Here is a 24,491-nt window from a genome sequence, read left to right on the forward strand (position 1 = left end):
AGGTTTAGGCCATGCTGGAGGAGGGCACTCTCCACAAGGTCGACGACGGCTTCCTAGGCTTCTTCAGCCACAAGTTTTCGTAGTTATTACGCTAGTCTCGAGCATGGCCATACGCTGACGGCATTCATCTCTTACAATATCTGGAGGATTCGTTGATTTTGGCAGACTCAGAGGAAATGCCCCTTCTTCATGGCGAATCGGAAGAAGTCCATCCTAGTGCTAAAGGAAAGTCTCATTTACCTCGGAATTGACATCAACAAAGTCCTTGGAAAAACCTTTTCATCTGGGACAGGGTAGCATGAGAGAGCACTCCCCTAACTTTGTGAGCCCCAACTACGAGTTCACCATTGGCAGAAGTTACTATGTCATTTAGTAAACCTGGAATGTCTCATTCCAAATGGTAACTCCAGTGAGAGTTGAAGGGGACTGGTCTTAACATCTCAACCACCCTCTTTCATTGGTCGTGATAGGGGAAGAGGCCAGACACGACCTAGAATGGAAGCTACATAAAATGAACCTCCTAAGGGACACATCTCTTACAATTTGTTCATGGCCCCGTTAAAGAAAAGTTGGGTGGACACTTTCGTCAACATATGGCAACGGGACAGTGGATGAACAAGAGCTTTGATGCCATATAAACGTGTTGGAGTTGCGAGCTGCTCTTCTAGCACTGAAACACTTTTGCCCTCTTTTAGTCAGTCACTTGGTGGTGTTTATGAGCGAAAACACCACCGTAGTGGCATATGTGAACGAATGAGGTACCATGTCGCTGCAGCTTTGCCAACTAGCAGTAGAGATCCTTGAGTGGGCAGTCCTCGCATCATCTGACAGCCCACTTCATTCCAGGCAGAAAGAACATCGTAATGGACAAACTGAGCAGAAGGATGCCAGTGGTTGGCTCCGAATTATCCTTCAATCCTCGGATAGCCACCGAGATCATGACTTTGTAGGATTCACCGACCCTAGACCTATTTGCAACCTCACTAAACCACAAGCTCCCAGTTCACTGCTCACTTGCTAAACCCAGAAGCCTTTCAATACCCAAGGTACAGCCTTGACGTCTATGCTTTTCTGCCATTCTACCTAATGATAAATGTCTTAAACAGGGTTTGAGCCACTCTCAACCTAAACATAAATAGCGGCTCCAAAATGGCCCAAGTAGAATACTGTAGTACCTGGACCTTCTACTTCTATTAATATAGACAAAGGGAACTGCCTCCTCTTCTTGTGCTGTGCCAAGATTTTGCACAGCACAGTGATATTGCTTCAGCTTCAGCGTGGAGGTTATCCAGCACCAACTCTTCCTCAGAGAAAGGCTTTGCACACGAAGTTGCGCAAGAGATGTCTGGATACCTCCGCAAGCCTTCAACCTTTGAGTATCAAGCCAAGTGGCAAGTGGGCCATCTTCTGTTACTGGTGTCATGGAAGGGATCTTCCTCCTCCAATTCTGTAACTACCTACCCACTGTTTACACCTCATTATAAAATTTTAACTACTATGTATTCCAGCTTCCCTGTTATCACTACGTAAAGGACTCAAGTTTGTATAGTTAGGAACATTATGAATTATCTCAAAATTTGTCATTCATATAACTTAGGGGAATTACCATCCTCTCAACTGCTTTGACTATGAAATTTATATCTGCAGTACAATGGAAAACTTCATTTTAAAGAAAGGATTATACTAAAATTGTATTAAAAGTTTCTTATTAAAAATACCAAATGCTATTAAATTTTTTTAATAAACAGTAAGAACAACAATATTATACATTACGTCTTAGACTTTTCGGGTTGCTTGATAAAAGCACCAGTTTTCCATGAATGAAGGTACATAACTACTGGTGCGATTGATTGACACGCTTACTTCCGCAGTTGAAAACTGATCTTCAAACATCTTCAGTGCACTTTCACACCCACTGCCAATTGCCTGTCAAAAAAAAAAAAAATTATTTAGCCTTTTGGGGATTACAAAAAAAGAAATCATAGCCTCCTTGTATGGGGCATTGTGCAACCAGTGTACCTTGTACAGTACACTGTGGTAATTACTCGAGGGAATAGTGAGCAACTGTTCAGTCCCATCTGTATTCTCATTTTGGTCAACTACTTAACCTCTCTTCCCACACCTTTTCTTCCATCTTGCTATCCGACCTCTTTGCTTTCTGCACTTAGTAGTGCAGCTAGTGGGGCCGGGTTTCCCAAAGTTATATTTGGACAATGGATGACCTCCCATACTGCAATGCCTAGCCATAAGACCAAAAAACATACAAACCACTGCCTTGCATAAACTTTGGGAATATACATCCAGAAACATTAAAAATTGTTTCATATCCTAAGGGATAAATTTCTCTGTTACAATATTAAAAACACTCAGCCTGGAAAATTAATGAATATTATAGTTTCGTTGAAGCTCTTAAAGAACTATTGATAATTTCATTCCATGTTCCACAGAAACCATCCAATATACCGCATTACTGATAAAAATATAAGATGGTTGCTCATAACCACTTAATTCTGCAGCTGGAGGGATATTAGGATCCAAACTGCATGTCAGGTCTTCTATTTCAAAGCCTATTGGTCGAATAGAGACTTTTAAAGTAGTGTACTAACACAACCCTTACTGACTGGTACATCAGAACCACGAGGTACAACACGAGTGGGACTAGGATTCAAAATAGGGCAGGTTAGGTTAGGATTATTTGCCTTTGTCAGAAGGCTCGCACAACCATATTAGAATGAGCAAAACAAACTAAATTACTAAAAAGCTTATGAAACTTGTTACTATCAACCCATGGAAGGTGGCATTAGCAACCTCAGCCTATTCCTCTCTGGCATTTTCTCTTAAATACAATTTTTATGACTGGAATCTTTTATGCGATCATCCACTAACTGAACATTTTTCTTCTTAAAGAGACACTGTTTTCACAATAGTAATTCAAATCACTAATTCATTCTCAGATTGTAACACATCTTTAAGATTATTTTTGCCCAGCAATAAATTTCTTGAACAACCCTCACAGGAATGCAAAGCAAAAGCAGAAGACATCCTCTATTAATCCATAGGAATTATACAGTGCTTCTAAAGAACTCCCTAAATCACAAAAATGCAATTGGGAATGCATGTAAAATCACTACCAATAAACATGTCAATGAGAAAACTAAAAGGCAAAGAAAATATGACATACCCAAGCATAATTATTGCCAACCATCATTTAATCTCAATATTCCAATGGAGGGGCAGGGCTATTATAGTTCTAGGTAAGACGAAAACTTCTTAGCGGCTTTGAGAGAAGCCATATGAACATCAGGAGAGTTTCACAAAGTATTAAAAATACCTTAGTCATAAATAGGCAAGTAAGCCATAATCAAAATTTGGACTTGAAATAAAGAAGAAAATAGATTTAAAATAAAACCTTAAAATACTATGATAAAATAACAAATTTGTAGATAATTTGTATTTTTCCTAACTACACGAACCTTAGCTATTTAATAGGGGTATTACTTAAGGCGTAGCTGAAATGACGAGCCATTAATTTTTAACGAGGGTTAACTACCCACACCTCTAGTTAGCAGGTGGGTAGGGAGGGTAGCTTGCTACCGCTCCCCCTCACACACCTGTGATTGAGCTCGCTTTGCTTGGAGGTAGGACTTCGAGGGGGATAGGCTGGCAGGTAAGTTTGCTTAAGTAGCTAAGGTTTGTATAATTAGGAAAAATACAAATAATCTATGAATTTGTCATTTGTTCCGTAACTGGAATACAAACCACGCTATTTAATAGGGGGGACTCACCCATTAGGAAGGGTGGACGTCCCAGCAAATCTGGCTTTTGGCTTTTACCCGGGGGCTCCTTATCCGAGTGTATCAGCACTCAAGAAATAAGGAGTCCCTCCGCCTCAATAAAAAGTTGCTACGCAAGCTGTGTGTTGAGGTATGTAGAAGTGTGACTGTCCTGGTAAAGTTATTCTGCGTTCTTTAGAACGAAAAACTGTGCACTAGGACTTTCCCAATACCATCTCGTCAGGGTATGGGGACGCAACAGTATTAATCTTAATACTAAGTACACAAGGGAGCATGGGTTACCTGCAGTGGTTTGAGGTCAGCTATGCAGAGAACCCAGGATGCTGCTTTCCCCAAGAGAGGGGAGAATGAAGAAAAGAATAAGGGCTAGTCAAACCTTTTCATTCATGCAGACTAAAAACGGGTAACAATGCCCTCAACCTTCTGCTACTTGTCCAATAAGGAGCTTGAGGTTTTAAACCAGCTGTTGTGCAGCCACCACAGGACCGATAGAGAACGTATAAAGTCTCCTGTGGGTCACTTCTTGCAGGTAGTGGGATGTGAACGTGGTCTGACGCTTCCACACCCCAGCTTGAAGAACCTGCGTCACTGAATAGTTTCTCTTGAATGCCAGGGTCGTAGCTATGCCCCCGACATCATGAGCTCTGTAGCGACATGAAGGAGAAGGGTCTGGATTCAGTGCATGGTCTATGACCCTGCGAATCCACGCTGAGATGGTGTTCTTGGTGACCCTCCTCTTGGTCCTTCCTGTGCTGACGAATAGCGCAGGCACACGCGGACGGGGCTGTGGCTGTTAAGATACAGGCTCAAACTCCTCACTGGGCATAGTAAGAGATGGTCTGGGTCATCTGTTACAGTACGGAGACTAGAAATCCGGAAGGAGTCGAATCGAGGATCCGCTACTCCCGGGTTCTGAGTCTTAGCAATAAACTCAGGGACGAAGCTAAACGTTACCTCTCCCCATCCCCTTGAATGGGCGATGTTGTATGAGAGACCATGAAGTTCACTGACTCTTTTGGCCGAAGCTAAAGCTAGCAGGAACACCATTTTCCAAGTCAGGTAGCGATCGGTTGTCAATGGTTCATAAGGGAGGTCTCTTAAAGAGACCTAAGTTTGAACCAAGTTCCATGGGGGGAGGTCTCACTTCTGACTAGGGGCAGGTAAGTTCATAGCTCCATATGAGTAAAGAAAGTTCTAGCGATGAAGAAATGTCCATTCCTTTCAGTCTGAAGGCGCCTAAGGCTGAGCGATAACCTTTCACTGCCGAGACTGATAGGCGCATTTCTTCACGCAAATACACGAGGAACTCAGCTACTGCTGGAATAGTGGCATCGAGTGGCGAGATACCCCTTCCGCGACACAGAAGACTTTCCACTTTGCCTGGTAGACTGATGCTGATGACTTATGCAGGTATCTTAGACATTCTAATCGCAACTTGTTGCGAAAATCCTCTCTGAGAGAGGAGATGCTGGATAGTCTCCAGGCGTGAAGTTGTAGCAAAGATACGGCTTTGTGGAATATGTTGGCATGTGGTTGTTTGAGTAGATTGTGTCATGGAGGGAGTTCTCTTTGAGGCTTCATTAGGAGTTGCAGAAGGTCCGGGAACCATTCTGCATGCTGCCATAACGGAGCTATGAGGGTCATTGAAAGATTGACCGATGTTCTGGTCTTGTTGAGTACCCTCCTCATCAGAAAGAACGGGGGAAAGGCGTAAACGTCGATGTTATCCCACCGTTGTTGGAAAGCATCTTGCCAGAAAGCCTTGGGGTCTGGGACTGGGGAACAATACAGCGGGAGCCTGAAGTTCAGGGCCGTTGTGAAGAGATCCAGTCAAAGAACCCCACAAAGTCAGGACTTTGTTGGCTACTAGATGATCCAAAGACCACTCGGTACTCACTATCCGAGATGCTCTGCTCAGATTGTCGGCGAGGGAGAGAAACACTTGCAAGAGAGACAGAGGTTGAACTTAAGTTTCCCCCTCAGAGGATGGTCAGGAACGGGGGACACTAAGTTAGCAGCAACCGCTTTAGAGTCTGGAGTGGCAGAGGAGATGGATGACGCTGCATGAGACACCTCTGACACAACAACGTCAACAAGTCCAAGAGGATCTACCTCTGACGGCGACGATGATTGCTTAACAGAAGCACCCATGCAGATGAACTGCAGCAGGGCTTCCTTGGAGGGCGGACCCATAAGCCCCAAGGAAGACCATATCTGTAAGAGGGGAGTTAGTGACAAGGCCTCACCCGGGGGGAGAGGTGGGGCTGCTTCGCTAGGGGAAGCAACATCATCTCTCAAGACCCGGGGTTGGCCGATAATAACTTGGTCTATGCTACTACTCGACGGTCTCTCATAAGAGACCGAACGAGTAGGAGCTTCGGAGGAGAGTTGGGCGACGGAAGAAGAGGCCTTGGGTTTATCTTCCTTCAAAGCAACTTTTGAAGGAGAAATATCCTGCTTGGACTACTACTTCCACCGTCGCGCAAACCTCTCCCACTGGGAGGAAGATCACTCCCTGCACTCACTACACTTATTAACACTATTACACTGTTGACCTCTGCAGGTAGGACAAAGGGTGTGAGGATCAGTCTCCACTGCCAACAAATTATTATTATTATTACTTGCTAAGCTACAACCCTAGTTGGAAAAGCAGGATGCTATAAGCCTAGGGACCCCAACAGGGAAAATAGCTCAGTGAGGAAAGGTAAAAAGGAATAATAAAATATTTAAAGAATAGCAACAACATTAAAATAAATATTTCCTATATAAACTATAAAAATTATAACAAAACAAGAAAGAGAGAAGTTAGATAGAATAGTGTGCCCGAGTGTACCCTCAAGCAAGAAAACTCTAACCCAAGACAGTGGAAGACCATGGTACAGAGGCTATGGCACTACCCAAGACTACAGAACAATGGTTTGATTTTGGAGTGTCCTTCTCCTAGAGGAGCTGCTCACCATAGCTAGAGAGTCTCTTCTACCCTTACCAAGAGGAAAGTAGCCACTGAACAATTACACAGCAGTAGTTAACCCCTTGGGTGAAGAAAAATTTTTGTCAGGTGTATGAGGAGAGAGGAGAATCTGTAAAGAATATGCCAAACTATTCGGTGTATGTGTAGGCAAAGGGAAAGTGAACCGTAACCAGAGATAAAGATCGAATGTAGTACTGTCTGGCCAGTCAAAAGGACCCCATAATACTCTAGTGGTAGTATCTCAACGGGTGGCTGGTGCCCTGGCCAACCTATGTCCCACAAGGGCGGATGGAGAGTCCAGGGCAGGTGCGCATGGTCACAGAAGTCAACTTCAAACACATACAGTACTAAGAGAAAAGAAAAAAACAAAAGTCGTTAATGGCTGCCAATGTTCGGCAAGAACATAAGCCGTAAGCAAAGTGAGCTCAATCACAGGTGTGTGAGGGGGAGCAGTAGCAAGCTACCCTCCCTAACCCTGCTAACTAGCGGTGTGGGTAGTTAACCCTTGTTAAAAACTAATGGCTCGTCATTTCAGCTACGCCGAAAGTAATACCACTATTAAATAGCGTGGTTTGTATTCCAGTTACGGAACTAACAAATAAGTGCATCCTCCTCCTAAAACCAAGTTGTTAACAATAGTTTAAGTTTTAACTCTTTCTTTAAAAGAAAGTGACAATCAAATATCAAAATTTTTAGCCAAATAGACTTCAACCCTAAACTGACAGTGTAAACTACTCTCATGGCTTGGTCATATTTATACTGATGCATGCAAAAATGCATGGTGTCTGCAAATCTAAAAATCATTCTACAAATGGAACTTACAACTAATATTGCAAAAAAAAAATATTCAACTTTAAGAAAGAAAAAAACTGTTGCATTCACAGATAAAAAAAAAAAACATTTTTGACATTTATATGCTGTAAGGCAATAGATTATATCTATGAAACTTATAAGTCTTTTAGTCTCCATATAGATATAAAATGGCAAGGCAAAAAATTGAATGGATGCTAATATCAAAGACTGGAGGTTTTCCCTTAAAAGAATGTGACTTTAAACAAAAGATGAAACTGACAAATAGTTCTTAAGGGCACAATCAATAAACCCTACAACTATTACATCAGTAATATTAGCTAGTATGATGACTATACGGTAAGTGCTGAAATAAATCCCATTATCAAAATCTATTACATCAAAATTCAACATATAAACAGTCTTCAAGGACATTAATTGGTCCTTTTCAAGTTTCTAAAAAATGACAAATACTAAATCATATATTGCTTACATGAGTCATGTATTTTCCTGTTCCTGGTTTTAGCAGCTTTGTTCCAAGATTAATGATGTTATGAATGAAGTCCCACAGCTCTCCTCGAGGAGATGGAGAAATGGGTACATCAGTGAGGTCTCCAAAAACATAGTCAAATGACTTATTTTGTTCTAAGTAGTCTTTCATGTATGCAATAGCATCACCAACAATAATCTGGAATATAGAATAAATATATGACGAAAGAATCATGGCCTATGACTTTGAAGTATTTTGAATAATAATGAAATAACCCGTAAATTTTACACAATGGTGACTGCTATTATTTATATCAATGGACCCCCCTAGCATCAGCAACCCCCTCTCAACTTCCTACTAGAAAGAATGTGTCCTGGGCATCAAGAAATAAATTTCAATATTTTTATTTTTGTTAAAACTTTTATCCACAAGTGGGAATCTTATAAAAAGTTTCTTCTTTTTCCAAAAGCAGTTTTCCTTATATAGTGCTCAAAGAACTAATATTTTTACAAACAAGGCCAGTAGGTAAAAGGCTGCTTACATACTTAAAAAAGGGGCTAATCTATGACTTACTTTGTAATTAGGTCCATCATAATTGTCCATGCAATCCCCACACACGGACTTCATGTATTTTCGGCAGGATTCCATAACTACATCATCAATCTGAAAAACAAATATCTGTAGCACCATATTTCATCAAATGCAAAATGAGCCCTCAACATGTGCAACAAGTAATAAAATATTAAATTTAGACTGATATCAGTCTATATTTCATTCAAATATAAAAGATCTGGTAGAAAAAATTTCTGTACGAAAAATGTGCAATGCAAGAAATATAATTGTATACAGTAACTAAAATGCTTACTGGAGAAAAATAAAAATTCCAAGATCAATATAAATCTTCACTTAAGCATTTTGCGTAAAAACAAACTGGGTTTTTGATAAAAAAAAACTGTGGATAGATTTCATCAATGATGTAATATGAAAAAATAACAAGGAAAAATTTATACTTGCATCAATCATTGTGACAAACTTGGGCTTTTCCTTCAAGAGCTCCCAAAGTAATGCACCATCCCCTCCTCCCAAAATTAGAATCTCCTTTCCTTCATAATCCTCATCTTTTTTATTCATTAACCCGTGGGTGTAAGGAAGGTCACTTTCAGCAAGATCTGCAAATGAGATGAGAACACTGAACAACTATTATGGGGATAAAATTATGAATAAAATATCATCCTTATCAATACTGACAAAATGGCAAACCTTGTTGGAAAACCAAAATGCTACAAGCCGAAGGGTACCAATAGGGAAAGCAGAAAAGAAATGAAACAAAAGAAAAAATACAGGGCATTTAGATAAATAACAATGTTAAACAAATAAGTAATGTACATACATATACTAAGGCACTTCCCCAATTTTGGGGGTAGCCGACATCAAACAAATGAAACAAAAAAGGGGACCTCTCCTCTCTACGTTCCTCCCAGCCTGACAAGGGACTCAACCGAGTTCGGCTGGTACTGCTAGGGTGCCAACAGCCCACCCTCCCACATTATCCACCACAGATGAAGCTTCATAATGCTGAATCCCCTACTGCTGCTACCTCCGTGGTCATCCAAGGCACCGGAGGAAGCAGCAGGGCCTACCAGAACTGCGTCACAATCGCTCACCATTCATTCCTATTTCTAGCACCCTCTCTTGCCTCTCTCACATCTATCCTCCTATCACCCAGAGCTTCCTTAACTCCATCCATCCACCCAAACCTTGGCCTTCCTCTTGTACTTCTCCCATCTACTCTTGCATTCATCACCTTCTTTAGACAACGTATAAAATGATACTCATGCCAGCCTGCTAAACAGTAAAGCGTTTGTACCAAGATTGAACTCCTGAAGTTCCACCAATTCAACCATTAGATTGGGAAAAAAATTATTACAGAATTTGGTCACAGCCAGACTGAAATTTCTAGATATTGATACTGCCAGACTGAAACTACTTATATTAAGTTCTATGAAATAAATGACAAGAATGTTAGAATTCAATGCCTACATCAAATTACCTAAAGAATGGTGTAGTCAGGGAAGATCTGGATGGAAAGATCATCAAAATTATGAAATATCTTATGCATTAAACATAAAGAACTAACTGAACAATAGTGTTAGATCAGGATTTGTCAGGGTTTTGTCACAGTGAGACGAGAGTCCGCTGCTAAAAACCTAACAGGAGAACAATATTCTAAACATGGCAGAATAAATTATTCAAAATAATTCCTTATAATAGACAGGTCCCAAAAATTCTAAAAAGAACATTCTAAATATACAAATTTATTTATAACCGTAGATAGACAAACCAGATGGGTTTTCAAGTGAATTTGCAATAAAAAAAAATTACCTCTAGAATTTTAGGAGTTGCTCTTTATAAAAAGAAACATCATCAATGAAAAGCACTCGATTCGGCAAAAAATTGTATGACAGCAGCATCCCAAGGGAGGGGAAGGAAATGAGAATTAAAGTCTAACACTCCACATCTTGTCATAGACTAACATTGCAACTGTTTTCTTAAACAAGATGCATCTAGTCCCGTTAAGAGTTATCCTACAGAGCAATTACCACAACACTTGGATCGGGGACAGAGAGGTATCTTTATTGTGGAAATTGAAGATCTTTCCCAATGAAGGAAGAGACAAACAGCCAATCTGGGTACCACTTGGTGTGGCTGCTTGGGTGCAATCAGGGTTCTTAAATCTTTGTCTTCCACTGTCTGTTGAGGAATCGGTGAAACATGGAAAAGAGGGGCAAAAAGGTGTAACCGTCTAGGATTCCCGGAGATGTTGGATGGTGTCTTCAAACAGCCTGGAACTTGGAGAATCTCTAAAGTTTCCCGTCTTACTACTTTGACAAGCAGGATGAGTGATGGCGAAAAGGAAGCCTTTCTGCCTAATGGAGCCTAGCACAGCCACATAACTTCTTCTATTATTATTACTTACTAAGCTACAGCCCTAGTTGGAAAAGCAAGATGCTATAAACCAAGGGGCTTCAACAGGAAAAGTAGCCCAGTCAGGAGAGAAAATAAAGAAACACAGAATAGGTCGCCTTGGTGTACCCTCAAGCAAGAGAACTAACAAGGCTGGAAGACCACGGTACACAGGCTATGGTACCATCTAAGACTACATTCAAAAATAGAGAACAGCAGTTTGATTTTGGAGTGGCATTCACCTAAAAGAGCTGCTTAACAGAACTAGTCTATCTCTTCTACTCTTTCTAAGAGAAAAGTAGCCACTGAACAATTATAGTGCAGTAATTAACCCCTTGAGTGAAAAAGAAATATTCAGCTATCTTCGTGTTGTCAGGTGTATGAGGAAAGAGGCGTGTGAAGTAGAATAGGCCAGACTATTCGGTGCGTGTAAACAAAGGAAAAATGAGGGATCCAATGTAGTACTGTACTATCTGGTCAGTCAAAGGATCTAAAACCTCTATAGCGGTAGTATCTCAACGGGTGGCTGGTACCTTGGCCAACCTACTCACATGAGTGCATCTGCTTGAGAAAGGTTTCTGAATGTGGTCCGTTTGAACATTAGGCACAAATGGAAGGGTTGGCGAACATCATCGCTACAAAGTCCTCTCTGTTAAAATATTTGGAAAGCATGCAAAGTAGAGGCACTGCAAGCATTCCTAGTAGGATGAGAAGCACGTGTGTTCCTTCAGTTAACTACATCCTCTAGACCAGAGGAAACTCATGTGGGAGCCTCATCTCTAATTCACAATGTCTGACGGCAGTAGATTATCGGAGAGAATTCTTGGCAGAGTTTGCAATGTAAATACTAGAGTAATGGGACTGCTAGTTATCAACCTGTAAAACTTCAAGAACTATAGGAGCTATTGCTGGGGCAGCAGCCCTGCATAGCTAGCCATATTGTAGACATATCAAGTCTCAGAAGACGTTGTCTTTGTCGATCTGGATGGCAATGTGTGAAAAGTTGTTTTAACACTAGAGCCCCCATACCTAGGGTATTCCCAGATATTCCACCCTCTATCTGGGAGTCCAAAAACTTTCTTCGATATATCTTAATACAGTACACAGATTGAGACAAGAGGAAGGAAGTCTATCTCAATGCTGAAGTGACTCCATTGTAGGAGGGGGAACAGGTGGCAATCACCAAGACCTAACGGTAAATGAACACCGATTGAAAGTGCTCAAGAGAGACAAACGTGAATAATTTCATAAACACTTTGGGAGTGGTAGCCAATCCAAAGCAATGGGTTTTGATTGGTAACTACTTTCTCTAGATAGAAGAAGTTGATAAAATCTTCTGTAGAACATAGAAAATGAATCCTAAGGTACAAGTCCTTCAGGTCTACAGGAACTGAGTGGTCTACGACGTACCGTACACTGCTAGCCATTGCCATCCTGAATAGCATCTAGGGAACAAAGCAGGGAGGCTGATGACTGGTCTCCCATTCCTCTTCAATTATCCACTCCTAGGAATAGACTGTAGGGATCCCTAAACCTTCTTGGCAGCCTTCTTGTTTCCTACGTTCATGCTAGTACGGGGCGAGTTCTGGTAGATCTTGGGTAAAATCAGCTAGCAGGTCTTTTATGCTGTTGGTGTATTGCTCCCAATCCTGACTGGCAAGTACCCACTTGTAGGAGCTGCAGGAAGTCACTGAATTCCATGATCCTTTCTGCCTTTCCTTCCTCTCCTTGAGCATGGGTTACAGGTGAATGGAGAAGAGGCCGTCAAAAATTTTCCAGGGAAGGACAAGCCTGGAGGAGCAGAACGGACCGGTAGGTCGTTGGAGTCTTCCTCAGAACCTGCTAAAAGTGTGATGGGGATCTCAGAATAGTTAACCTTGGAGGGGATGATCCATAGCGGGAATTGATCAATGGAAGAGGGGATCTGTCTGTGTCTTCTTCCACCATTATATCCTCATGTCTGCTCCCTCCGTGGGAACCGGGCCACAGCTCTCACACCAATGTGCCCCACGAGGGACATTAAGCTCTCTCGAATCCCCTGTCTAATGAAGTAGAAGGCAATAATATTCCTTTACACAATGGGTTTTAAATGGCCAATTGGGCACTGAATGCTGCGTCAACACGGCTTTGATCTTCACGTTTGATCGGAATACTGCAACTATGTACAGTATTTCCTTATAATTGGGCTTTGACAAACCATAGGTCGTAAAGCAGAGAGTGACTGCGAATGCTCAGGAATTGACCCTCAATGTGACTTGGAGGCTGGCTATGGAAGTAGCTTTAATGGCAGCAGACCAAGGACTCGAGACATCGTGTCCTCTAGCTCAATTCTCCATTAGAGACCCTACCATCAGCGTGGACTCTAGTTAGATTGATTGGGAAGGGTGTCTGCGAAAAGCCCAGGAACTAGGATCCTATTGATGATAATGTGTAAGGAATCCCAATACTCAGGGGAATTCCGAACTACCATACTAATATGACCTCAAGGTAGTCGTCTCTGTAGCCTTCCTCCAGAAGAAAATAAAAAGAGAAGAAGATTAGAGAGGATTACATCTTTAGTCTCTGGCAGATAAAAAATAGTGGTTACTCAAGTGTGTTGGTTGGGGGAAGGAGTTTCCCCATCACCTGCTAGAAACTACTGACACATCATTGCAAATTCCAACAGCCAGGTTCCAGCCAAGCTGAAAACACTCCTAATAAAGGACAATAGCTTTTATTTTTGCAGGAACAAACATTAACTTTATTGCTTATGAATTTACTACCTTCATTAGCTAAAAATCACAGATTTTTAGTAATTTGTATTTTTCCTAACAATACTTACTGAGAAACACTTTCTTAGGAGTTACTGGAACCTCCTCTCAAACGACCAGAGTTTTGTGAAGTTTACCCTCCTCCCATTTTCTATAGTGGTAGGCCTCGTGGGGGAAAACGTGCCCCGAGGGCAATGCCCAGGGTAGGCCACATGTTAGCGGCATAGTTGTTATATTACATAAAGCTCCTATTACAAGAATTTCTGGAACAAATACTCACTCTGCAGGTCGTCCAGTACTAGAAGGTTGCCAAAGCTCAATGTGTGTATAATTTGTACTTTCTGGAAATCTGACTGCTTCTCAAACAGAACTTTGTCGACATCATATTCTAAGATACGGTCATCTGGAAATATTATAAAAGTACATATTATAACAGGAGTTAAGCACAAATTATAACAGAAATTAGTGATTTCTATGAACCTTACTTGATGCTCACATTGCTTCTCTTTCGAAGCAATGCTTTATCAATATTTACCCCTAAAACTAAAAATAAACAATTTCTGGTTTTCTTTCCTTTCCATAGACTTGTACCTCTAGTAAAGTAATTAGACAATCTAGTGGTTAATGGTACCAATGATGGCATGTAATTAAATAACTTGCTAAGCTACAACCCTAGTTGGAAAAGCAAGATGCTATAAGCCCAGGGGCTCCAACAGGGAAAATAGCCCACTGAGGTAACGAAACAAGGAAAAATAAAATATTTTAAGAAGCTTATCAACATTAAAATAATAATCTATATAAACGACAAAATCTTTAACAAAACAAGAGGAAACGAAATAAGAACAATGTGCCAGAATGTACTCACAAGCAAGAGAACTCTAACCCAACATAGTGAAAGAACATGGTATAGAGGCTATGGGACTACCCAAGACTAACAATGGTTTGATTTTTAGAGTGTCCTCCTAGAAGAGCTACTTACCAAAGCTAGTCTCTTCTACCGTTACCAAGAGGAATGTAGAGCCAAAAGTAACTACTGCCTACTATAGATTGTTCAGGGGAATTATTTTCTGGGCAATCATGATATGCATTGTTTCGTGTCGGATAGAATTGTCGTTTCAGTAACCAATGTGCGTATTGTGAAGGCTTCATGTTCTCTTTATGGCTAAATATGGTTCTATGATTGCTGACCAAATTTAAATTCAGAGCAATAAAGGACACTTGCTTTAGTTCAGGTCTATATCCAGAGAAGACTAGACTAGTTTATTATAGTAAGGATGAGGATAACGACACGCCAACACCTAATTCCAATATAGACTTAACGAATAAAGTTTTGATAGTGACGAGCTTCAATAGTTTTTAGCTTCTTTTGTGAAATCTCAGAAGGCTAGCGAGTTTTCAATTAAAGGCAGTACAGTATAAATTTCTGAACTAAACTGTGCTATTTCTAACCCTGACTTTATTTCTTAAGTTGGGACTAATGATCTTAGTGTTTCTATTCAGTAAGTTTGGATGGTGCATAGTGAACTACAGATTTGAGATCCTCTCATACAGCCCCAAATTTTTTATTTACTTTAGACTCTTTTGCTACGCAATCCTTGCATTCGTGCAATCTGTAGCAAGTGCAGCTACAGGCCAAAGAAACACAGCAAAGATCCTTAAGTAATATACCTACATTGCACTGTATGAGGTGCAACAACTACTCCAACTGCTCAAGAGGAAAATTCTTACTTTGATGGCTGCTTTTCCGGTCCCATACAACAGGGGAACCCCACTCTCTACAGGACCTCCACTGTCGTTTTACCTTGTTCATTCAGAGTATTTAACATTTCATATCGCGTATTGTTCATTTACTGTTAAATCGTCACTGTCATAGGACTCATGAAATAAGAAACTCTTCAGTTTCCTCTTAAAAGCCTTAATGTCTTCATTAGAATGTTTCCGGGGAGCTTATTATATAGTCTCGGGGCCACATATTTAAAGGCTCTGGAGCCCAAAGTAGACATACATCTACGTTCCAACAGTTTGAAGCCATCTGTAACTATTCTCGTGTTGACAAGATTTGTTGGCTGCGCAATATGTATCAATTATCTTAAATATTTTGGACGCCCGGTTCTGATAACTTGGTGGGTTATTGTACATATATCAAATTCAATTCTCGCTTTAATCGGCAGCCAGTGTAAATTTATTAGTATAGGGGTGATCCTTTCTCTAGGTGGGACACCTTTTATCAGTCTTGCTCCTCTGTTTATTATGTTTTATAATTTCTTAAGTTGCACTTTTGGTAAATTGTAAAAGAGTTGCAGTAGTCAATCCTGGTAATAACACAGTTTATCACAAGTTTCTTTACAGAATTTCCGTCCAGGTACTTTTTTATAAACGCAATATTTCTTAGATGATAACCAGCAGATTTTATTACATTATTTATTTGGGCATTTAGAGACAGGTTACAGTCAAGAAATACACCTAGATCTTTACTAGATATCGGCACCGAGTCATTATTTATGTTCATTTGAATTTCACCTGTTTCTCACGCTGTTTCTCTTGCCCACCACCATGAATTCTGTTTTGTTCTCATTTAATTTTAGTTGTTTAAATGTCTTCCAGGTGAATCTATGAGTGGAAAGGCATCCAATATTATAAACCCATGGATCCAGGGTAGGGGAGCAGAGCACTAAGAGATTTATCTTTAACAGTGTGGTAAATAAACCAATCTCCAGCCATCCCATAATTCGAAAAGCTTTGCTGCCACTCAAGGAAGTAGGGACCACACTATACCTTCTTTAGCGCACCATAGCCTGATTGGAAGTTTCCCCAATAGACCAAAGGGCCTGAGGAAGAAGAAGGAACAAACCCAGTAGACAAAGTCCTTAGTATAATGGCCCCTTCAAAAAGAACTAAGAGAGGGGATCAATTGTCATAAGCCACATAAAGCATGCACAATTCCTTTCACCTAGAAAGTATTGTTATTTACAAACCTATTCCCCTCACTTGATTTGTCTCCTCAAATCACTCTCCATTTGATCAAACATGAAACTAAACTAAAAAAGACAAGAAACTCTCTAACCTAGAGTTCCTCCATGATCATCATATTATTTCCAAACAGAAACTTCACAAAAGTGAGATGTTCTAGCTCAGCGAATCCAAAACTTTTTCAGGGTGGCATCTCCTTTGCTTCTTAAGAAGTCCTTGCACCTCACCCTTAGCACACTTTAAACTACATAACATAGCTATGCATTAGTTTATACTAGTAATAATCTTATTATCAATAAGCTCCATAAGAATTTCTTTGCCTTAGTTTTTTTGACATGTCATGTCATTCAGATTTTGTGAAAATGAAAAAAAGCTATTTATTGCTTAAATCCTCTTATTGCCACCCTGTCAACTGCAATCATAGTTTTTGACACACTGCCCCCCACCCCATATCAATCCAAACCTCCTTTGGGAACCACTTTTCTAGCTTGACAGTAGGTGAAGAAAAAAAAAAGGAATCTTACAATTGGCAAGTGGTTCCTACCTTCCATCCTCGACCATCTACCTTGTTTACAAGGTTTCAACCATCAATTTCACCTATCATTAAAGAATACACCTCTATACAAAAGAAAAGTTTTGTATCTACATAGAAACAAATGTATTGTGGTACAGGGCGGATAAAATTATTTTTTTCCCATTAGGTTTACTATATAATTTTCTCCATATGATTGGTCATGATGAATTGCAAATCAATAGTAAAGCTAGGGCCACCAACATCAAACGTTGGGGACTATGACTGCTAGCCTAAGAGTCCCGCCTAGAGATAAGCTTCATGGAATCTGGGTGTGTGTGTGTGTGTACATCAATATATTGTCCTGGCCTTCATATTTAACAGCTAGGAATTTAATGGAACTTTACTGTAATTATTTTCACCTACTAATATTCAACTATATCAATCATGTGTAACTCCTAGAGTGTTACTCACCAATAACTGCTAGACTGTCATTTCTTTACTAGGGGCATGTATCTTTTTAAAGGAAAGAAAATGAGAAAATCTTGGAAAATTTTGATAAATTTGGGAGGGTAAACGTCAATAAATCCAGCTTCTGGAGAAGCAGCAATATGAATATGAGGCAAGTATAGAAATAATAAAAAAAGATTAAAGTTCTGTTTTTTTTTACACCTTAATATAGATTTAATAACTTCAAAAGGAATATAAGAGTATAGTATCAACATTAGTTATAATAATAACTGATTAAGTGTAGAGCATACTGCATCATTTCAAGTTACAGTACTATATTTCATAAGATATCCAACTTACCTGAAGAAGTAAAATATGGATTAATAAGAGGTGCTCTTTTCACGGCAGGTAAAACCTTGGCAGTAGTACATCCAAACTTTTCCCGAAGTTGACGCTCAAGTCGTCTGCCATCCTGAAAATGCCAATCACTGTAAAACTGTAGAATAGCCTCTATTCGTTACTACATTTCTGAGTTTCTCTATTCTATAATAAAGCATGAACAACATTGACTAACTTTTCAACATAATGTTTAACATGTCAAAAGATATCACATACAAAAATGTAATTAACAAGTATAAAAAACAAATATCTACATGTGTGTGCATTACTCTAGAAAGCGGTGGTAGATTTGTCAAGTAGTTTTATAGTCCTCAACAAACAGGTGGTAAATTTGTTATAAGAACTGTACTTTTAAATCTCATTCAGTTAAACATCGCATTCCAAAAGATTATTCCATGACATTTAAGGGGAGGAATAAAAATTTCTACAGAAGCAAGAAACATTCTACAAAATTAGGAAACTTTAGAAGTCAACAAATTAGTACTGTACTGTATTTTAATAAGACTTAAAAGAACTACTTAAGAATTAATAATAATATTGATTTGGCAGTCTTTTAAGCCTCTAACTTTGAACAGACTAACCATTTGCAAAGCAAACAAAATGTTTACAGAATATCGGCTTTGGTTTAAGAGACAGGAAATGATCAAAAGCAGCATGAAATATCTACTACTCAAACCCATGGTTGGCCATCTAACACCTTTTTGGAAGACCAATCAGCACTGAGAAGCCGATTTTCCCTTCACTACAGGATTGCCAATATTCAACATTACAGCAACCCTTGTCCCATTATTAGCTTCCTAATTCAGTTATTTCCTGTCTTTTTCATAGAAGCTATAAAACAGATGATTTCTAAACCTCGACAACAGAATAATTTTATTTCTTTATTGCCTGTTTCTGGAACTTTGACCTCATCTGGAGGCCCAGTGGGGTCATGATTGTACATGCCAAAGTCCTTTGGTTAAGATCAGAAAAGGAAATGGACATTATCCTTATTGCTAGCTAAGCTACATCCTTGGAAAAACAGGATACTATTTGCCCAAGGGCCCCAACAGGGAAAATAGCCCGGTGAGAAAAGGAAAACGGGAAACAGAATAGTGTGCTTGAGTGTACCCTCAAGTAAAGAGAACTTTTGAGTGAAGTATGAGTAGACAGAAGAGGGTTAATCAGTCGACAAGTTTCCAGGTTGGTGGTGCTGGTGGCTAGTTAGGCTACACTCAACTGGGCAGGCAACTACAACATTTAACTGGAAATCCCAATGTTTCCCACAGACAAGGAACATTCCACTATGGTTTACAGACAGAATCAGTTATATTCTAGTTCATTGTATTGCATAAGTTTTACAACTTCATCAACACAAGTAAATATAAAGAAACTTGTGGGTTGAACATCAAAGTTTTTCCCTCTCCATCTTTGCTTCGTTGTCTACGTCTTGTAAGAGCCCTTAGAATGTTATATGCTTGAAATACTCTACTGTAGTCAATATTTCCATGATGGATTTAATATTGTATATGTATCCTGTATTAGTATTCATAGTACAGTACGACCTTGGGGTATGAGCAACTTTGAATACCTGCAAATTTGGATATGAGCATAAAAAATTTGAATTGTGCTAAGAGTATTGCATTGTACAGACATTTTCCATGGACAAATATTGTGCAAAATTTCTTGGGTGTAATGAAATACTATCTGCAAGTCTCAGATTCAAACAGTACGATTTAAAAGTGTGATACGAGTTGAGACATGTCTCTATGAATAATAAACTGTACTACATAAAGTACGGTACAGTATTAACTATTGTGTGTATTGGCATTCACTAAAAACTAGGTATATATCTACAAAAATTACATATGGATCCCTGGAAAAATCTTAATTATCATTATTTTCTTACAGAGGAGGGGACAGGAGAAAGTCTCAAAGATATTTGCCAAATTTACATACAATTATGAAAGAAGAAGCTTTTAAAACTCTGTGCCCTTGACCTCATACAATATCTACATACCTCACTTTTAAAGAGCTTACCATATCTAAATCTTTACCTGCATACTGAAAGACTGCCAGATACTGGGCGAGGCGCATTTTGTCTTCAGACATAATTGAAATTTGGAGCTTTTACCTTCTACAAGTTCCTCATGACATACACTGAGGCATGTTTTAAAAATCACTCTAAATTTTGAGAGAGAGAGAGAGAGAGAGAGAGAGAGAGAGAGAGAGAGAGAGAGAGAGGTTACTTTCATTTCTTACGCTTTCCCAGAACTTACTATTTTATTCTTATCTACTAACTTATCCTAGACTTAAAGAGTAATTGGCAGTGGTAATCATAATTGGGTGGGTGAGGAGCAATACCAAGCAATTTGTTGACTATTACCATTTATTCCCTCAAGAAGTATTTATATGTGCATAGGTAAACTGTCTACTATATTCTCACATATTAAAGGAATAGACTGTACTGGCAAAACCATTTTATGCCAGAGTATTGAAATCGCAAGTACAGTAATGTACTTGTGCGACCTATAACAAAATATATAGCATTAACATGATTCATATTTTTAGTGAATCTCCTCACTGGCAATAAAAGTCTCGCCTCCATCCCCTACAGTGCTTAATACATGCAACAAATATTTTGCATTAAATTTCATTCAAAATACTACCAGCGCTTATACTTGTTTAACGTGTTTATACAGTCAACCCTCCGCCATTGTGAATTTCATAGTCATGGTCTCGATATTCCACGCATTGAGATCTATGTAAAACTTTGAATAGCTTTGATTCTTCGCGGATACTCTCGGTTAGGACTGCCGCACACAGCCCAAAGTTTCCACACCTCCTACTTATTTGCACCCAACCTTCACTTAGTTTCCCTCCCTGCACAACGCCACTTCTCTGGCTGACTCTGTCTCACACTCCTAACGTATTTTATTGCAAAAGGATCTCCCATAAGTGTTTGTTAAGCTCTTTCTTTACCCATGCCATGGCCCCTAACAGAGCGGCCTCATATTCTCAAGCTACCGCTTATAAACAGAGAAACATCAAGACTATTAGAGAGAAGGTAGAAGTTCTTGATAAGTGTTAAGTGACAATAATATAGGTAAGGATTTGTTACATACTGTATACCTTTATGGTACACCTCGTGTTCAATACTGAATGATACTACTGTACTGCATCCTAAGGATTGCATAATGCATAGAACTTTGAAACGGTAAGTGGTGATGTACGGTCAGTGTGCAGTCATTTTTTATTATCTTATTTCTATTGTTGTCTTAGGTATTCATGTATTCATTGAAAAATAACTCTGTACCAAGTGTATTTATAGTGCAGTACACTATACAAAATACAACCCCGTTGATAGTTAAAGGTTATGTACTGCATTAGGCAAAAAGCTGGTAGGGTTGTGAAGCAACCTCGCGAACATAGTGATCACTAGTTAAGAGTGATGTGTCATCTCACCTTAACTAAGCTGTAATGTAGTTATAGTACTATGCATATATTACAGTAACATTCACTACAGCATCAGCGAGTGTTAGTCGGTACTTTCACCTATAGTGACGTGGCAAGGAATTATGGGTTACGAGTCGTCTTACCTTGTACTGGAAAGGTATTAAAGTACAATCACCTTTGTAAAGTAATAAAATACAAACTATAATACCATGATAGAAACCATGTGACAACAATGTAAATTATACAGTACAGCAAGTTATTTAGGGTATAAGTTGACCACGAGTAGCCAGTGGTCATTTGTTTTGGGGGTATAGAGTTGAATCGCCCCAGGGCACAAATATTACGTGCTTTTACAGTCTTCGTGGGTATCTCTTTCACCCAACTCCCACGAACACGGATGTAAGGTAGTACAGTACAGCAAATTTTTTAGGGTATAAGTTGACCACGAATAGCCAGTGGTCATTTGTTTTGGTGGTATAGAGTTGAAACCAATATTACGCGGTTTTACAGTCTTCGCAGGTTTTTTACCCAACTCCCACGAAGACGGAGGGCTGACCATAAAACAATGAGAGAAGGAATGATGAATCCGTGAAACACGTTAAAATCAAATTGCAAGGGTCTTAATCACTTCAATTACACGTACTATTATAGAAACAAAAATAGAAACCATGCAATGTTATTTCTCACTTACAGTCTGATGAAAATACAAGACAGCATACAGAATAGAAAAGAAAACATTAGTAAAATTATAATGCGTTGAACCTACAGAGAGAGACTTGAGTAGCCTACACAATTTGCCAAATTACCATGTTGCTACTATCACAATTATGAGTACTGTATATCTATATTTATAATTGTATTGCCTTCATAATAAAAATGTACAGTATATAATCAAACTTATACAATGTAAATTTCTAATAATTTTCTCGAGTTTTGTTAAATGTGTACTTGAGAGAAAATGTTTATCCTTAAAAGAAATAATTAATTCTACAGACTGAATAAGTAACAGTTGCTGAGAAAAACAAGTTTTTTATATTACTGTGCCTGTCCCTCGCATTACATTATCCAATAAACAAATCCCCAATTTAGCCTGAACCAAGCCCTTAATTTCTACTCTGGTCTGTGGGATATTAATCCATGGCATTTACTCTGAACTCCTAAGTCAGCCTAACTTGGCAACAGACGCACTGATAACTTCCTATTTAGGAAGTAAATTTATTATATGTTTAATAGATTAGGTGGTCTTCCAACTATTCATGAATATAACACACTATCAGTTAAAACTCCAAGAACATACCAAAACACACTTTCAGTTAAAACTCCAAGAATGTATCAAAATAAATTATCAGTTAAAACTCCAAGAATGTATCAAAACACTTTATCAGTTAAAACTCCAAGAACGTATCAATGAAAATCATAAATTATCTAATACAACCTTTAACAAGGTGATGAGAATAAATAATATAAAGTAACTTTTAGTATTGTAACTTTTAGTATTATATACTGTACACTGAAGCCTATTCTCTAGCCAAAAATAAAATTCTCGTTATCATGAACAGTGACCAATAATAATCATAATTAACCTCTATATAGATACTGTGTTTCAATAAACAAAATTAGTCACATCATAATCTTTCCTATAAATAACTTCAAGTCTATACTACAAGAATAAACTACGCACCTAGAAACTACAGTTGATAAGACAAACCTATATACAAACAGAAAATAAAAAGTTCAACTTACATCATTGACGATTTTGTGCTCGTTCACTTTATCAGTGTAATATTCGACAGTTGCTGACACTATACCATTTCCATACAACTTGACGGAGAAAGTCATTTCATCTGAAGCATATAAGGCAACAAAGTTCCCTCCCGGGACTTCGGTAACAGAAATCTGTCGGGAAAAAATAGGATTTCACTTAAAAACACAAAAGAATTTTTTTTTATTTTAAAGCTGCAAGAATTACATACAAAAAACTTATAAAATTACTGTAAGATTATCATTACAATTTCTATTATGTATTGTCATCACTTTATCAATGTTTATTAACCCTTTTACCCCCAGGCTCTTTGGAAATTTCCAACCCTTAACCCCCAGGGGGTTATTTTATTCCCAGCACATTTTGTAGTATATTTTTTTTAAATTGCTCTAACAACCTTAATTTTTGTTATAGAGAGGTCAGGTTGGTCTCATTCTCTTGGAAAATGCCTGAATTTTTTCAAAAAATTATCAAAAATATGAAAAAAAAAAATTTTATAGCCTTTTTTTTTGCAAGGACGTACCGGTACGTCCATGGGGGTAAAGGGATGGGTTTTGTGAAACGTACCAGTACGTCCTTTGGGGGTAAAAGGGTCAACAAAGTCCCAAGCTGCACCAGTGAATTAAAACACTTGATTCATATCAGGCAAGGTTTCAAACAATTAACGAATTAAGTCTGGGAAAATAGATCCCTACATCCTTAAGTATCTTAAAAGTTAAATTCTTTACTATTGTACAGCAAAAACTCAAAAGAGCAAACATCAGAATAATAAACACGCAGTAAATATAAATTACCTCTGTTAAAGATCCAGTGAAGGGTTCAACAACAGGAACCAAATCTTGAAGGAGTGTTTTCCTTTCAACTGAAAATAATATACCGGTAATTAGTTTTCACATTAAAACAAACTACGAGCATTAATTGTTTTGAGGTAATAGCCAGAATTAAATACCATGCACTTTGAATAAATAGACAGGATTGTACTAACTATACTCAATTCGTTTTAATGAGGCGCATTTGCACTGATTCGCAGCGGTGCCCTTTTAGCTTGGAAAAATTTCCTGCTCTCTGATTGGTCAGAATTATCTTATCCAACCAATCAGTAACCAAGAAACTTTCTCAAGCTAAAAGGGCACCCTTGCAAGTCAGTGCAAACCTGCGTAACTAAAAAGAATTACAGTAACTATAGACTGTACACCTTTTCATGCC

General features: G+C 38.8%; 1 protein-coding gene across 4 annotated transcripts in view; it reads right to left on the minus strand.

The window, feature by feature from the left end:
• Positions 1-1,724: 1,724 nt before the first annotated feature.
• Positions 1,725-24,491, minus strand: part of Sms (spermine synthase) — a 66,953-nt gene continuing 44,186 nt past the window's right edge. For all 4 annotated transcript variants that reach the window (XM_068387411.1, XM_068387410.1, XM_068387409.1 and 1 more), the window contains exons 3-10: positions 24,080-24,147; positions 23,267-23,419; positions 18,050-18,161; positions 14,039-14,161; positions 9,059-9,213; positions 8,618-8,707; positions 8,048-8,242; positions 1,725-1,926 (exon numbers count right to left, since the gene is read on the minus strand). In XM_068387411.1, the coding sequence (XP_068243512.1) occupies positions 1,777-1,926; positions 8,048-8,242; positions 8,618-8,707; positions 9,059-9,213; positions 14,039-14,161; positions 18,050-18,161; positions 23,267-23,419; positions 24,080-24,147 (1,046 nt within the window). In that variant the 3' untranslated portion in view covers positions 1,725-1,776. The remainder of the gene's footprint in view (positions 1,927-8,047; positions 8,243-8,617; positions 8,708-9,058; positions 9,214-14,038; positions 14,162-18,049; positions 18,162-23,266; positions 23,420-24,079; positions 24,148-24,491) is intronic.

This window comes from Palaemon carinicauda, chromosome 14 (genome assembly GCF_036898095.1).
Source record: "Palaemon carinicauda isolate YSFRI2023 chromosome 14, ASM3689809v2, whole genome shotgun sequence".
In the NCBI taxonomy this organism is placed as follows: Eukaryota; Metazoa; Arthropoda; class Malacostraca; order Decapoda; family Palaemonidae; genus Palaemon; species Palaemon carinicauda.